The sequence below is a fragment of the Bacillus rossius genome, chromosome 6 (assembly GCF_032445375.1).
Source record: "Bacillus rossius redtenbacheri isolate Brsri chromosome 6, Brsri_v3, whole genome shotgun sequence".
Taxonomy (NCBI): Eukaryota; Metazoa; Arthropoda; class Insecta; order Phasmatodea; family Bacillidae; genus Bacillus; species Bacillus rossius.
Genome location: NC_086334.1, coordinates 44128902 through 44145303, shown reverse-complemented (window position 1 = coordinate 44145303; position 16402 = coordinate 44128902). Strand labels below are relative to the sequence as shown.

The following is a 16402-nucleotide window of genomic DNA, read 5'->3' as shown; positions in this document are numbered from 1 at the left end:
TACACACGACAAAAACACTTTGATGAAAAAAATGGCTTTCAAGAAAGTAAATAACACAAGACAGGTTAGCCAAAGTACCGTAAAAAAATTATCGTGATGTAAGTAGCTAACAAACGAAAAGACCGAGAATATGTACTAGTTGTATCGTACAACGGACGTAATACCGTACCATTTCTATTACAAAACACAACAATTAATCTACTTATTTCGACAGTACATGCGCACATTTATCAGTTCCGTTATCTGCGCAACCACGTGATGTATTCGAACTGCGTTCACGAAACACGCACACCAGAAACGGAATTTTTTTCAGTTACCCAGCAGCACAAAGCCTCGTTTCCGTAATAAACCAGCGATGTTCCGTAATTCCGTAATATTGTGTTAAATCCGTAATAATTACGGAAAATCCGTAATGGTTGGCAGCTCTGCGGAAATATACATGACACAAAAAATTCCCGGTTATTAAAAAAATTCCCTGACATTTCCCTGAAAATTCCCGGTCAACGTGATTTCCCTGATAAATCCCGGTTTTCCCGGTTATCCCGGTGAGTGGCCACCCTGACTTTGCACAGAATGTAAACAAATGATGTTTGTATGAAACTGTAGCAAAACTGTCAAGTAAGACGTTCATCGAATTCACGTCAAAAAAAATAAAGCAACATCAATTTTGTTAAATTATTTTATTTATTTCAAACAAAACATTCCCATTCGGCGCGATGGAAATGCACGGAACATACCCCTGGAAGCTGTACTCCAAAATGCAGCCCACCCAGTTTTGTTTGTTTTTATTATAAATGTTTTGAGAACACTGAGATTTTGGATAATGTTGCATTGACCAAATTTCTATAAACACCGTAAAACCTGGTGCTGTCGTAAATTTATTTCACTTAAACAATTACGGGCAAAGCTTTATGTTCAATGTTTTTTTGACGCGTTGTTAGCCGTGACTGTGGCGGGCTCTGGAGATAAGCGTGGACTGACGATGATACGAGCGGTTCGAAGCGATTACTACTTTCTCATTCACAGCTGAAGTCCTTGAGTGAGAATGGAGTTGGTTGACCCGCATAAAGATTGAAAACATTAATGGCGGCGGAAGGGGGAAGGGGGGTTTGCAAGAACCGGGTGGTCTTACGCAAGTCGCGCTGCCAGAACCAGACTTCGGTTGCCAACAAGTAACAGGACGCCGTCGTCAAACATTTCCTTCTCGATAAATCACCAGAAACACATTAATATACCACGCGAGCAGGCAGCAGATTACGTTCGCGCTATTTGAAGGGCAGAACTCAGATTACAAAAACTATTCCTTTTTTTTTTTTTTTTTTTTTTTTTTAATCTTTGTGTGATGAAGCGAGGTCTCGCACTGGTCTGGAGAACTTAAATTCGTTTTTGATTCATGGTTCCTCGAAATCACCTCAAAAAAAATTCTAAGATGATTCTTTAATAAAGGCTGTGCCGGTTCCTTTTCCGAATATCACAAAATTGTGCAGAGTTTGTAACGTCTATTGTAACGTCTCTGTAATCACCTTGCTGACGACGAGAAGTTAAGACTTAAATTAATCATGTGTGTGAAAAACTCGCCAGGGCACCGTAACCAAGATCAAACTCCACAGTGCGGAAGTGTAAGGGTAATTTTTTTGTCTTCATCAGTAGTCATCATAGCTTTAAGGGGCCCGTTTGGTTAGGGGTGTATTTGTTAGTGAGGCGGGATGATAAGCGCGACGCTCGCTGGTGCTTCTAGCGCGGTGTCGCCTTTAAGTGCAAGGCTTTGAACTGGCGCGTAGTCTTCTAGTCGTGCAAAAGACAGCTATGAAATTTGAGCGGTGACCGTTAACACCATATAGCGGAGATATGAGGGTAAATGTGTAATGCAAGTCCCATACGTGCTTTCAAGAATCTGTAACTGTTTTAAGCCTAACAATTACTCTGAAAAAGAAAAAAGAATGCCTTTTAGCGATTTTAACTTTTCTAAAAATAGTCAAAATAACTTAGTCCGGAAACCAAACTATTACTTATCGGCCCTCGGCGAATTCTTAAATGCTTTTCGTAAACAGACCCCACTCGGATATTTTTACGCTTATTAAATTACACTGAGTCGGGTCATGGGAAGGCACGATTGTCGCTATACTACATTGCTCCCTCACACAAGATCATTTGTTTTCAAATGTCGCAGGTATATCAATGGCGTATCCAAAACGGGCAGAGGGTGGGGGCACCTGCCTCCTTCCAAATTGGCATGCAACATTCACCGTCAATGGGTTTTCGCAAACAAAGATATATGTTATGATTAAAAAGTAATCCTAACAAACTATTATTAAAATATCTTTCAAATAACAGATGATCTCTTTGTTATTTTTTTTATTATTGAGGGCACCATGGTCTATCAACCTTCTTTGAAGAGATTGATTAGATTCCGAAAATCCCCCCCCCCTTTTTTTTCTTTTGCCGTTTAGAGTTGAAAACGCCCTTGCCGTCTATGCATATGGCATAAACATAGTAACTTATAAGATTAAGTAGACGCAAAATCTGATCAACTAGATGCATCGTTAAGCAAACAGACACAATGCGCAACTGACAGGTAACGTTGACGATTACGAAGATAAGATACGGCCCGTTAGCGCGGAAAAACGCTATCGCATGTGCAGATGTTTTTTTGAGCAAAAACAAATCCTGTATATTTTTTCTTTTACAAATAAGGCAAACTTCCCTTCTCCAAATGTTGGGTTACTGCATTTTCCGTCATTTTTTTCTCATACACGATTTCTACGAACTTCTCACTGTATGAGCTCACATATTACGTTTTCTTGTTAATTTTGGAGCTAGGTACATGCTGTCTGTTAAAGGTCGGTCAAAGATTCAATTATATATATATTTTTTAGTTACGTCTTGTAAACTTACTAGAAGTTCATTCCCTTGCATTTTAAAAGCCGAGTAAGTCCATACGATTTTTTCTTCTAGAGTCGCGTCGAGTCGAACTGCTGGGTTGATAACGTCACATGACTATTCGGCCCAATTACATGTGAATATGGAAGCGATGTGGCATCTTAAAGTAATGTTGATTTTACGTACAGTAAAGAATGATTGTTTATAGTTTTGTTTTTACTAATAAATTAAGTTTAAATCTATGCTAGGAATGTTTAGAATATTGTAGTTTTAATAATGAAAATGATAGATGCAAAAAAAAATTATTTTTAAAACTGATGTCTATTTGTTAAAATTTTACAGCATCACTATCCGACGATATTTGACGAAATTAAGCACGATAATAATTTGTGTCGACTAGTAATATTTTGGAAATTTTTTTTAAATTTTCGACACGATACATAGTTTCCGCAGTACGCACGCGTCGCTCTGAAACTGTTCAGCGGCATTATGAAATCCCACGCGCGATCGAAGTGGTAGTAGGCACAACGCTAGTAACGAAATAAGTACAAAACCTTTTGTATATGCTAAAAATAATTGTTATCGTGTTTGGTAGCTTTATTTTTTTCCTTCAATAAAAAAATATATATATTCAATGTAGGGAATATATTTGGAGATAAAAAAAGGGATGTTTGAAGCATGCTGAAGGGATGTCTGTTTCGAAAAAGCTGGCAACACTGCCGGCCAGGACGCGTCACCACGGCGCAGGTGCGGTCACGACTTTAGCCCCCGCGGTGTTCGCGCGGAATATTCACGTGCTGATGAGAACAATCTCCCTCGCCACAAGCTAAGGATGATGAGTAAGGCAAGGGGAGGGTGGGGGGGAGGGTTCCCCCCCCCCTTCCCTTCTAGACGAAGAGCCGCAGCTTTTTTGTCGCCGGCCGCGGGAACGTGACAGCCCCGGCAGAAGTAATTTCGACGGAACGCCTCGCGCTTGACCCCTCCCCCCTCCCACCCCTCCAGAGTCTCTCACTAACCACACCCGGGAACTCACCGTCCACCGTGCGACCAATCCGACGACGTTATAACTGCGGCGGCCGGTGGTCCACGCCGTGTGATGTCATGGTTACCGTTCAAATATCATTATTTGCCCTGTGCGTAGGTGCCGGAAAAAAAATAAGCGTTTACAATTACCTCTACAATAGACTCCTCAATCCTCTACACCCTCGGACAAGTGTCACCTGTTCACGACTGGTAAGACGTTTCAACTTGGCAGACTGTTATTCGATACTCAAGTTGAGGTTTTTTTTTTCACTCGCCAAGAGTATTCCCTATAATCTGTGTGCCAATAGCAGAAGCAGCTCGGAGGTATACGCATATTTGAATTGTAGCCTGTTGCGAAATGAAACCTCTATTTTTTTTCCTGTCCCTACCTATGACAGTCCAGAGCCTTGCGCTCAGAGGCGACACCGCGCTAGAAGCACCAGCGAACACCATCCCGCCTCAATTGACATAGATGCACCCCTGAATAGGCGGGCCCCTTCCTTGCGACACTAATTGCGCTCTGCAGAGAACGCTGGTTCGATTCCCGGCAGAGTCACGGATTGTTTCACTGGTGGTCGATGAATAACCTGGGCTAAGTGACTGGATGATGGGTTGTCCCTTCACCCGTGTAGCAGAACATTGTTACGCCCGAGTTCTACAATAGTACCTAACTGTTTGATATTTCATTACTGGAGAACAGGAAAAATTCACGGATTCACTTAGTGATTGGGTGAAATTAAAATAATCATCCCTTTGTGCTGGATCTGCTATCATGTGGGCCAGTGAAAAAACCTTCGACCAGAGAAATGTACAATCAGAGACTAACCGGTGAGGAAGTCTCTCAAGTCAGCTGCCAATGCACAGACACTTCGCCCCAGTACGCAGAGAAATTTGGAGTCCATCCTGGAGGTCACCGAATCCGCGCGAATTTTTTCCAGTCAATATTCTTTACTTGTGTATGTGAACATATTAAGCATAAAATTACTACTTACGTTACATCAATCAAACAAACGTACGTGGATTGTTTACGGTGGCGGCCACAAGGGAGGTTATGGGGGAGGGGGGGGTGTGTATCTCCAGAAGATATACCTATTAAAAAACAAACCACATGCGAGGTCTCGGTGAATGCAGAAAGTTATCCTGGGTGCTGCAAAGTGAGAGGCTACAACATCTGGAACTACAAACCACACAGGAAATGATGCATTTTGAGAATAATAATGTAACTGTCCAAACCCCTTGTTGACGAAAAATTTTAATACACGAGCGAACTGCACACCAATGGTTTCCTCCCACGCAGAATACAAGAATCTGTCCACATACGTTTAGTCTGTGGTACACACTTAGCAGCAGAGGTGAAACTCAAAGTCTGTACGGAAAAGCTGGTGGCTATGCACGCATTACTGCATGGATACTGCGCGAAGCCGCTTTGTGCGGGCGCTAGCAGGATGTTTACAAATATCTGGTGAAACAATTTCAGGAATTTTTCAGTACATTTAATAAAAAATTTTTTTTTACATCATATGGTTATTTTTTAAATATGAAATAAGTGGAGGCCAAAGAAATTTCGCAGATTCGAAGAGGTCCTCTTGCGCTTGCAAAAGCGTGATCTATGAAACGAGGTTGATAAACACAAATATAAAAATTATGTTCTATTATGGAAAAGTTCCTGTATGTATGTATGTATGTATATGTGTGTGTGTGTGTGTGTATATATATATATTACAATTTTCTGCTGACTGCATGCGTTTAGGCCATCCTATCCAGAGATGACGCGCAAAAGCTCTCGGGCCGGGCGAACTCATCACTCCCTTTCCCCTTAAAGATTTACGCCCTTGCTAAAACCATCACCAGACATTGTTTCGGGAGCTGCAGCGTGTCGACGGCGACGTGGAAAAGTGACCTGAAGCGCGACACAGTTGCTGGCTCCGCCGGGCGAGCGGCGCGGGGCGCAGTCCTGCCGGAGATAACCGCGCCCATGAATCACTCCTATCTCGACGGCTTCGTGAGCCTCGGCCCGCTCTAGGGGGGGGGGGGGGGCTGCCCGCCGCCGCCAGCCGGCGAGCCACGCCGTGCTTCATGCAAGGTACGGCCGCGAGTATATAGGGCCGTGCGCACTCTTCCAGACCAGCTGTGCAGCGTTGTCTGTGTTCCGTTGTTGGCTGGGTTTACATCAGGCATGTCTACCGCATGGGCAGGGGCGTAGACAGGGGTGGAAGTTAAGGGTTCAACCCCCCCCCCCCCAGCACCAAATCTTTAATTAATTTCTTATTCATCACTCAAAACAAATTTCATATTAAAATTAATAAAAAAAATTTACCATTACAATATTTAAATTTAAGTACCGAAAACTGCTAAAATAGCACTATTTTACACCTTAAAATCCAAATTTTCCCGAGGGAGCACCACCGGACCCCCCTCTTTAATACGGGGTGGGGGGGGGGTGGGGTCATGCTTCTTAACACCCCCCATACACAAACCCTGGCTACGCCACTGCCGCCAGCACACACGTCCACGGTTCGTACCCTTTTGTGCAATCATAAATAAAGGAGTTTTCAAGAACCCCTTTGCTTCACATTTTTTTGTTGACTTCAGTGCTTACAGATAAGCCCCTATTGTCCAGAATTATCTCTGGAAATCTCTGAAATTTGCAGCCCTAAAATTTAAATTTGGTCACTAATTGCATTTACTTGACAAGTTCGAAGTAAGGCAATAAAAAATTCACAATTTTTTAACATATAACTTCTGATCACGTTGCCCGGAATTCGCAAACTGTACTGCGGAAACAAAGGAACATTCAAAATGCCCGAATTCATCCAGTACTTGCAATCAGTCTTTATTAAAGCGTTTTTAAGGATTATTAGTGAAATTTAAGGACTTGTAAGGTACTTTATTCAATAAAAGACAAGTTAAAAACTTTTTAAGGATACTAAAGAGGCGTACGAACTCTGCAATCTTAGCCATCCAGTGCGGAAGCAAACGCGTCCTGAATGGCCCGGTCGAATAGGGCAATGGCTTCTCTTGCAGACGGCCGCCAATTACAAGGAGCAACAGCGACTATCTTAAGAAGAAGGAAAAATCCATTAATATTTTGATAACCAATTTGTACCATCCATTTTAGTATTAAATATTACGAAGTTACTTCAAACATGCGCTTAGCGTACGTAAATAATAACTTGAAGAGATCAATAATACATCGACAAACACTGATATATACAGGCTGGGACAAAGGTGTGTACCGGTTTTGAGAGGATATTAAAAAAAGAGAAGCAATTTACAGAAATGAGGTTTATTTTATTGGAATCTGTATACATCCCTTTTTATTATCAAGTTCTGAAGATGATATCAGGAAAATGTTGTCCATCTGCAGCTTTTCGGCACATAAGGGTATATCAGTGATTTCCTCCCGAATTTGCATCTTCACTTCTTCCAAGGTGTGAGGACGATGTTTGAAAACTTTTTCCTTGAGGTAACTCCACAGTAAGAAGTCACGAACACTTAAATCCGGGGCCAGCGCTGACCAGATTGTGACTTCTTTCTGTGGGGTTACCTCAAGGAAAACTTTTCAAACATTGTCCTCACACCTTGGAAGAACTGAAGATGAAAATTTGGGAGGACATCGCCGCTACACTCCTCGTAATGTGCCGAAAAGCAGTCGAAGAGTTCAGAAATCACCTTCATCAATGTATCGCTGCTGATGGCCACCATCTTCCTGATATCATCTTCAAAACTTGTTTTTAAAAAAATGGGGATGTATAATAATTCCAATAAAATAAACCTCATTTCTGTAAGTTGCTCAGTTTTTTTTTTTTTTTTTTAAAGCCTTTCAAACCCGATACAAACCTGTTGCCCCCACCCTGTAGTTATGAAGTGATAAATTTACACGTAAAGTCGTAAAGCAGGCACATACATTCTAGCCGTCGGCACAATAAACACAGTCAACGAACATGCTATAATTTAAAGTATCTAATGTTGAAAATGCCACTGCCTTAACCAGTTTTCAATTAAATGGGTGCGGTTGCTTTCATTTCCCAAGAAGTATTCGTCGTTGTAAGATTCCTCGATTGTGGTGCCACCATGATTCCCCTCTCACATCAGTAGATGAGCACTCCATATGTCACCTGGAGCACGAATGCCGGAAGTGTGAAAAAAGTTTCGGTTTGCATGTTTAATGTTCAGTCGCTAATAAATATACTCTAGATAGTTTGGTTTCATGACCAGAGTCACTGACTACACAGTGGCCTCTGAGTTGAGTCCACATCCTTGTCAAGCTCCAGTTATTTAAATAATGTTTCTAGTCTAGCCCAGTAACGCCCAAAACAATTCGTGTTACAAATCGATTGTACTACTCTTAAGAATATTTATCTTATCCTTGTATTGGTAGCCGCTGTGTGTGTGTTCACACACACATAAAACATTACCGTGACTGTCTTAAAGACAACCTAAAGATAAATCGGCGGATCTAGATATTTAAAATTTGGAGTAAATGTTCCTTGAGTACCCTAGGGATGCACTAAAGAAGTATTTTTTTTTAAATTCCATTCCTGAAGGGGTGAAAGTGGTGGTGACGTATGTACGAAGAAACATTAATTATTTTTTTGAAGATACGTTTTTGAAACTTCCACAATAAAAATCAGTATTTATATTCATCATCCACGTGTACGTGGTCGCAGGCAAAAGCTAGTGTGTGTATGTATATGTATGTACGCACATACACACAGTTTTTTTATTGTGGTGGTATGTCTTGTGATTTATCAGAAATTAGTTTTTACCAGTGTTTTCGTTTGACAAACTTTCTTTGTTACTCGCATAAAAGTGTAAATGATTTTAATAAAGACCTTGATTGTATTTCCACTTGGATATTTAATTTCATTTAATAGTTGAAATTACCTTAGGTGTAATTGCGAGGCATTAAGCTGTATTCATCTGCCCCTTTGGATCAAATTGATCCCTACTTTGTTACCAAGTACACATTTTCTGCGTGCTCCTGTGATTGGCATTATCGTATCTTCCTTTGTCGAACCAAGGCAACGGAAAAAGTCAAATACTGAATTCCATACATAATCAAGTTACACCTAATTATGCCATTCAAGAGGTGCCATGTGATTGTTTACTAGAGAGCGATCTGATTATAATTTTAAAAAAAGTATTTCAATTGGTGATAAGTTGATTGTGTGACCGTAAGCAAATGGCATTACAATTTTGTGAAACTGATGAGTATGAGTGTGTGCACGAGTGATTTACACAATGTAGCCTATTTTTAAATAGCTAATCCTATACAGTTACAGGGAAATGTTTTTATTTTTTCATCAGCTTAATATAAAATTATAAAGGTAAATATTTATACAAAAGAATTGTTTAAGAAGCCAGAGTTAGTAATAGAAAAAAGCAAAATATGTATATAAAAAAGTATAGGTTTATCAATAATATTGTAAAACAAGCTATGGCGGCATACGGAAAGTAAACATGTATTCAAACATTTTAATGTACAATTATCATTCACTATTACATATTATTTTGGCATATAAAATATGGGGGAGTGATATTTCTAAATCCTAGTTTAAAGTTCTTGTGCAGAGAAGCGTTAAGTACCTACGTGTATGTGTAATTATGATATAAAAATAACTTGCCATGATTTATTGTAACTAGTTTTACTTGTACATTAAATGAAATATTGGCTTTAATACATAACTATTATTTTGGAAATAACTTTACGAAAGGTAAACATTCATGAGAGCCGTGTAGATCTGAAGTTCTGGCATCAAGTTGACACACAAAACAAACAACAGCGCCAACTAATAGAGATAGAAAAACGTCAAAACATTATACAGTTACGTGTATAAGCGTAAGTTTTAACATCGTTCACGCTGCCTTTTAAGTGGTCTTTTTATACAATAGATTATTACGGTATATTAAAAACCGTGTGCAGAGATCCTTGAATACTATTTCCAGAATAAATGGTAAACTCTTAAAATGGTAAAAAAAGTGTGCTACTGCCAATTCATTAATTTCCAAATAAAAAAAATTACATTTTTATAGTTGCATTGTGTTAAGTTTGTAAGGTCACGCCACTGTCGGTGAAAACTCTCTGTCCAGGACTGAACATTTAACATAAACATAGCCCACCTTACATATTCCAACTGACAACATAATTATCAATATTGTACCGTCTTATTGACTAAACAAACTTACCTATCAAGATAGGTATTTAACTGGCGCGAATGTGTGCTGCACATTTCTCCAATATATATGTTAAGATAAAATACATACAGAGACACACATTTTCCCAAAATAGGTTTTAACATCCGTCGATCAACTTGGTCACGGTCAAAGCCGAAATCTGAAACGAAACAATTTTCTACCTCTTAAGGGAATCAAAAAATGTTTAGTTTCAGGTTTTCCTGAATAATTATTATTTACTACTGGGGTTTTCTGAATTCAACAAAATAATTTACCTATTCCGAATGCTTATAAGTTATAAGTCATATGTGTAATATTACTTTTTTTAGAAGATTTGATGCCAAGTGTCATAAAAAAATAATCCCTTTTGAAACAAAACTGTAAGCATAAGTCTTCAAAAAAATACTATGTTTTCAGAGATTTTGTAGGTAGATTAGGCCTATATTAGCAGTTTCTTAATTTCAACGAGGTAAAAATAATCTTTAAAGAATTATTTGATCCTAAACTTCCTTTAATCGATAAACCTTTGACCAAACATTGTAACAGAGGAGCCGAATAGAAACAAAATAGAATACCGTCATAATAGTTTTAAAAATTGCATCCAGGCTTGTGAAGCTAAAATCAAGCCATTATTTTCGTCAAAAAACTTTTTGTATTTTAGCAAACCATTAGTCTCCTAATTATATTTCAGGGACTATAAATGAAATAGAATATTACATTTTATCTCAAATATGAAGGTCTATAACATTCTGGCAGGCCCAAAATTCTAAATAGTAATGCAAGTGGATTTTACAGATACATTTTAATTAACAATATCTACAAAATTTAAAGCTTAATATTGTATGCCAAGCAAGCATTTTTTTTATTCTCAGTAAAATTAATGCAATGAATGTACTTTTGGCCAAAGGCATGTGTCGACTAGATTGTGCCGAATATTATTAATTTTCTTTTGTTTAAATTGTTCGCACGATGGAGGTTAAATTCCCGAAGGACTAAACAAATTACTTATGCATTTAATTTTACGATTCCTGTACTATAACGAATTTTATTACTTTTATTACTAATTTCTTCCTTATATTTACACATTATCAACCACAGTAGCATTAGTTTTTTGAAGACTAAAATATAAAAAAAAATTAACAAGGTATAGGTAGGTTTTAATTTTATGTCCGTTGTTCATACAAATGCAGGGTTGAGTATTCGTATAGCCTACATGTACCTAGTTACCCCGTATTATAACTAGTCAACAAGCACAGGTCCTGAATTTGCCGGTAAGCTCAGAATTAATAACTGCCACTTTTATTCACTCAACTTTCATACATACACCACTAAAAAAAGGTCTTGCACCACTTGGATTTCTGTGCAATAATGTAACCAACAGTTTACAGCTAACAGTGAAAGAAATTACACATTTTATGGCACCAAAAAAAAACTTTTTATGCAAGATAACTGGGCAGTGCGAAAACCTTGGTGAGTAAATCACTAACAACTTTATTCTTTACTATTGAGGGCATATAGACTGCGTCATGACATTATTTATGCATCCCATTTTAACATTCAAAAAGAGATAATATATTGCATGACACAAAAATACCTCTCGGCATTAAAACAGTCGAAATTAATAATACAAAAATCTAGAATTTTCTTTATGTGATTCAAAAGTAGTGGTAGAGATTTATCTTACATAAAATATTGTATTTATATGGCCGTGTTAAATTATGACAATTCACTAAATTATGCCTAGGCCTAAACTGAGCGTTGTTATTTCGTTAACTATAATTTAATATTGACAATATCCTGTGGCAATAATGCGTACAACTAATGAAAAGCTTCTGAACGCCAAAATGCACAAGATACAACTTTCAGCAATCATCATATACAAAACTGATTGCGAAAAACTTCAAATGTTAGCAAAAATAATACGCAAATATAATATATATATATAGCAATCAACAAATTTTTATTAAGTGCTCAAAAATGAATTCAACGATAAGCTTACATAAGTCATAATGTTATTTTTAAGTCTTCGTACTAACTTGTTTATAATGAAGAGAGATCAAAATCTAAATTGCAATGAGTAGTATATATAACGTAACCATTAACCGATAAACACAAAAACAATGTGAAAGAAACACGGATAACATATTGCTTGCCATCTCGATGTAATACATTCATGTTGCTATCACAAAAGCGCAACGGGGCGAAACGACCGTCAAACATCGCGTAACTGTGAACATGCGGTTATCCCCAGCGCCACGAACAACTACTATTATATGTAAAATGCTTCTTGCCAATACATACGCATTCCACATACGACATCCTTAATATTTTTACCATTTTTCTGATCGACACTTTGGAGAGAAATAAGGTTTAATCCAAATTTGACATTCATTCGAAAACAAAAATCACTTAACGTGAACACATTAAAAATATTTCACAAATAAAACTAAGTAAACTAAACCTTTAAAAAAATACGAATGATAATATGTAGAATTATCCTACCCAATGCATCAGTCGAACCATTATTCTAAAACTAGAATTCTCTTACTCCGCGCCTGTGACGCGATGAAAATATTAAATTTCCCTATTAGGAAAGTCTGATGCGCCCGTGAAATTTTCACGCTGACTTCACAGATTTGTCCAACGTGATTCGCTAAGAAATTATTTTATTCGCGCCCATCAAGCTACTGTAATTCCAGCATTAGGTGTAGTAGCTATTTGGCATAAAACGAATGATAACAAAATGTAGATGCCCGGATCGCTTTGACTTAAATTTTCCCCCCGACAATATAAAAGTTGTAGGCATGGAGGTGTCACTAATTTAATTCCAACTACTACAGTAACAGATCCTAACCTCAAATACTGTTTACGTTATGTTTGGCTCAAAAACACACAACCATGCTAAATGAAAATCATGCTTGTAATATTTTACACTAGTTCATACTTATTTTATTAATGCATTATTCACGTCATACCACCAACTGATACACAAGCGGGATATAACATACTTTTAGCACCGGTGCGATAAATACTCTCCGAAATGTATGTTCATATCCGTAACGTCACCATTTGTCCGAGTTGAAAGAAAAATGTTGTTTGTTTTCACGTAACATCTATTTGCGGTAATCTACACGAATTTCGCTGTTTCCTTTAAATAACGTCTACCAAATGAATTGCGCGTGGAAAGACATGACCCTTACGACTGTTCATTCAGTAGTTACCACGGAATTGTTTTTTTTTTTTTTCCTTACGTACGCTAGTAATTGTTATTAAATTATTCACATAGATTGAAGTGTGAAAAGTCTCCAGTTTCTTGAATTGGGTTAATAGTAGCCAATTGTAAAATAACATGTGTTTACAGAGAGGAAAAGAAGAGGGGGGGGGGGGGGGCGGCAGATGCGAGCACGTGTGGATTAAGTCTCCTGTTGGATAAAGGTATCAAGTTCGAGAAAATTGCTGCGATTGGCGGGAAAGAATCGCCACGTCGAACGGCAGGTACAATATAATTGAAACGCCAATTTTCCCCTCAGCTACAGAAAAATGTGCCGGCTTCTTTTGTGCAGGGAAAACGAGGTAGGAAAGGAGACGCAGCGTTTCGGGAAAAGGGCGTATGTTTATGAAGGTGTTCGCGTAGGCGACTGAATAGCGCTGTGGGGGAATCAAAGAACCGCTTGAAAAGATTTGGTCCATCCGCTCACAGGTGCGGTGAACAAAGACTCGAAGAAAAGCTTCTTCTTCTCTCTTTGGGAGAAGAGACGGAGAGAAAGGAAAAAAAAAAAGGTTGGCCAACCCTGTCAGCTAGACTAACCGGTCGAGAGCTCTAAAGCCCAAACCTTCGAAGGGGGGACACAGCTCCTGCCCCTCCCTCCCCATTTCGCCCAAGGAACAGAACCATCTTCCACGGAGAGATCTGCCTCCAACTCCAAGCAACCATCATAAACCAGCCCCCGAGACCCCAGAGGTTTTTATTATCCCCGAGTAATTTATGACAGCAAGCCTCGACTTTGATAATTACGGTCTCGGGCCACGTTTGTCAATAAAATTAACTGTTGAAATGGGCAGGAGTACGGAAACACAACTTTTTTTAATTTTTTTTTTTCAACATCTCCCAGAGTATTGTGACTGGCTCTTAGGAATTTTTACGCGTCTAGTCCCTTGCTTGAGGGAGAAGCTTCACCGTTCGCTTTGTATGTTAAATTAATCCGGCTTCTTTTCGACAATTATTTTTAATGCAAAATATAGTTTACTATATAACGCACGATCGGGAAACGTCCGGACGTAACTGAACAGTGAAATATCATCTCAGACACTAATTAAAGTATTATATTCACTGCACGACAGAAACGGCTTAACGATAGCTTAAATATAAAGGCTCTGGCTTAAATTTAACAGCAGACGCTAACAATCCTTAGCAAATAATTCCGTGGTGCCTGAAAACTTGCCTTCTTACGTTAATGTGTAAAAAAAAGAAAGGGGAAAAGCCAGCTTACATCGCAAGTGCAGGCACGCACGGAACATTTGGCGAAGTGACGCCCAACCCCTGCACGAAGACCAGTTCAGCCAACCTAACGACACCGTATGGCAACGTCGCGCCTTCCCGCCCGCCCCATCCACTCCCTCGTCCATTTTCTTTCCCTCTCTCTCTCCTACTCCTAGTTAAGACGGACGACCTTCAAATTCTCTTTTCTCTCCCCCCCCCCCTCTTTTTTTTCTTCCTTAAAACCTTCTTCGGCCGTCGCCTTCTACACTGGAGCCCGTCTCTCTCGCGCCTTCTCGGGCCGAAACCTAACCATTGTAACTCGTACAGGGGACTACAACACACACACACGCGCGCGAGCACACACAGAGACCTAGCCTACCTTCTCTCCCTGCTCGTAACCCCTATAAGCCGTCAACGCCAGACAACTATTGTTTATCCCTAATTATTTCCAACAAAACACAGGCCTTCCACACATCCGACCCAACATCTGGTTTCCTGCGTCTCGTCCCACGCGGTCTCCCCCCCACCCCTCCTCCACTCACAGGAACGACGTCTTTAAACCACGAAGAAAGAAAAAAGGAAAGCTGGAGGGAGGTTCGGGACGACATAAAAAAAATATATATATATACGTATAAATGGAAGACGGATGTGCAGTACTCACCGAACACGGGGCTATGGTCCGACCTAGACGCATTCTTCGACGACGTGTAGCCCTGACCCGATAATGAACCGCCTTTTTCCTGCAAAACAAAACGACAAAATACTTCTCACTACCATTCTGCTTTCCGGCACTGTTGCACTAACACGTTTGCACGCCTACACACCAAAAAAATAATAATTACCACACGAAAATTAAAATCACACCACATGAAAATATAAACAAACTAAAAAAAAAAAAAACACGACACGGATTAGCTACACGGCAACTACTGACATATCATTAACAGATTTAACACTGTATATATTTAATTATTTTGTAATGAACGAGGAACTGTATTTTTTACCTCGGATTCTGTAAGGTCTATCAGACTACTTTTCTCCTCCGTCAAGTTTTCAGACGACCTCTTCTCGTCCTCTCCCTCGTCTTTGAACACTTTGACCTCATCTGTGCTGCCCAAGTCGTCTCCTCCCCCGCTGCTACTCACATGCGGCATCTTCAAATGAAACTCACTGCGAGAAAAAAAAAGTTCCCGGCCACACTGTCTTCACTTGTCTTTCTTCACACCAAAAAAGAAAAGAGCGGGGGAGGGTTGTATTTGAAGTCTTCGCGTAAACAACCCGTGGAAATGAAAAATAAAATAAAAAGTTCGTTGTAGACAGGTCTGTGACGTGGCTTCCCTCCCAAAGAAGGCAAGCGACACGCACACACACCAGGTTAACTGTTCGCTTCCCCCTTGCAAAGGAAATGTTCACTTTATGAGCGTTGGATAACAGAACGCCGCGCGCGAACGGCCCATGTCGCTGCGTTGTGTTTCACTGACTGAGGCACCCGGCGCGCTTCGCACTCTCGGCTCCTCTCTTGGCAGGCGCAGGCCGACCAATCACAGCGCCGCTTTGAGCTCGCCCCGCTTCCCCCTCCCGAAGCGCGGACAAGAAACCGCCGTAATGGCAGCCGGCGCGAAGAAGGCACGAGCGGCGACGGAAACGCACGAAGCTGACTTCGCCCGGGCTCCGCTTGATCACGTAGTTCGAAGCGCGGCCGCAAAGCAGGAGAAAAGCGCTGTAATCTGTCCTTGCCGCTTACGTGTTTTATTGCGCCCGCCATGGCGGGGAAGGCAAACGAGGGAGAAAGGGAATAGAACCAAGACGGGATGGAAAATTGTAAAAGATAAAAAGAACAAA

The 16402-nt window shown here is 39.8% G+C and overlaps 1 protein-coding gene across 5 annotated transcripts in view; it reads right to left on the bottom strand.

Moving 5' to 3' along the window:
- Positions 1–16084, bottom strand: part of LOC134533112 (protein pangolin, isoforms A/H/I/S) — a 555211-nt gene extending 539127 nt beyond the window's left edge. For all 5 annotated transcript variants that reach the window (XM_063370371.1, XM_063370372.1, XM_063370373.1 and 2 more), the window contains exons 1-2: positions 15565–16084; positions 15222–15300 (exon numbers count right to left, since the gene is read on the bottom strand). In XM_063370371.1, coding sequence (XP_063226441.1) covers positions 15222–15300; positions 15565–15714 — 229 coding nt within the window. In that variant the 5' untranslated portion in view covers positions 15715–16084. The remainder of the gene's footprint in view (positions 1–15221; positions 15301–15564) is intronic.
- Between the last annotated feature and the right edge of the window lie 318 nt (positions 16085–16402).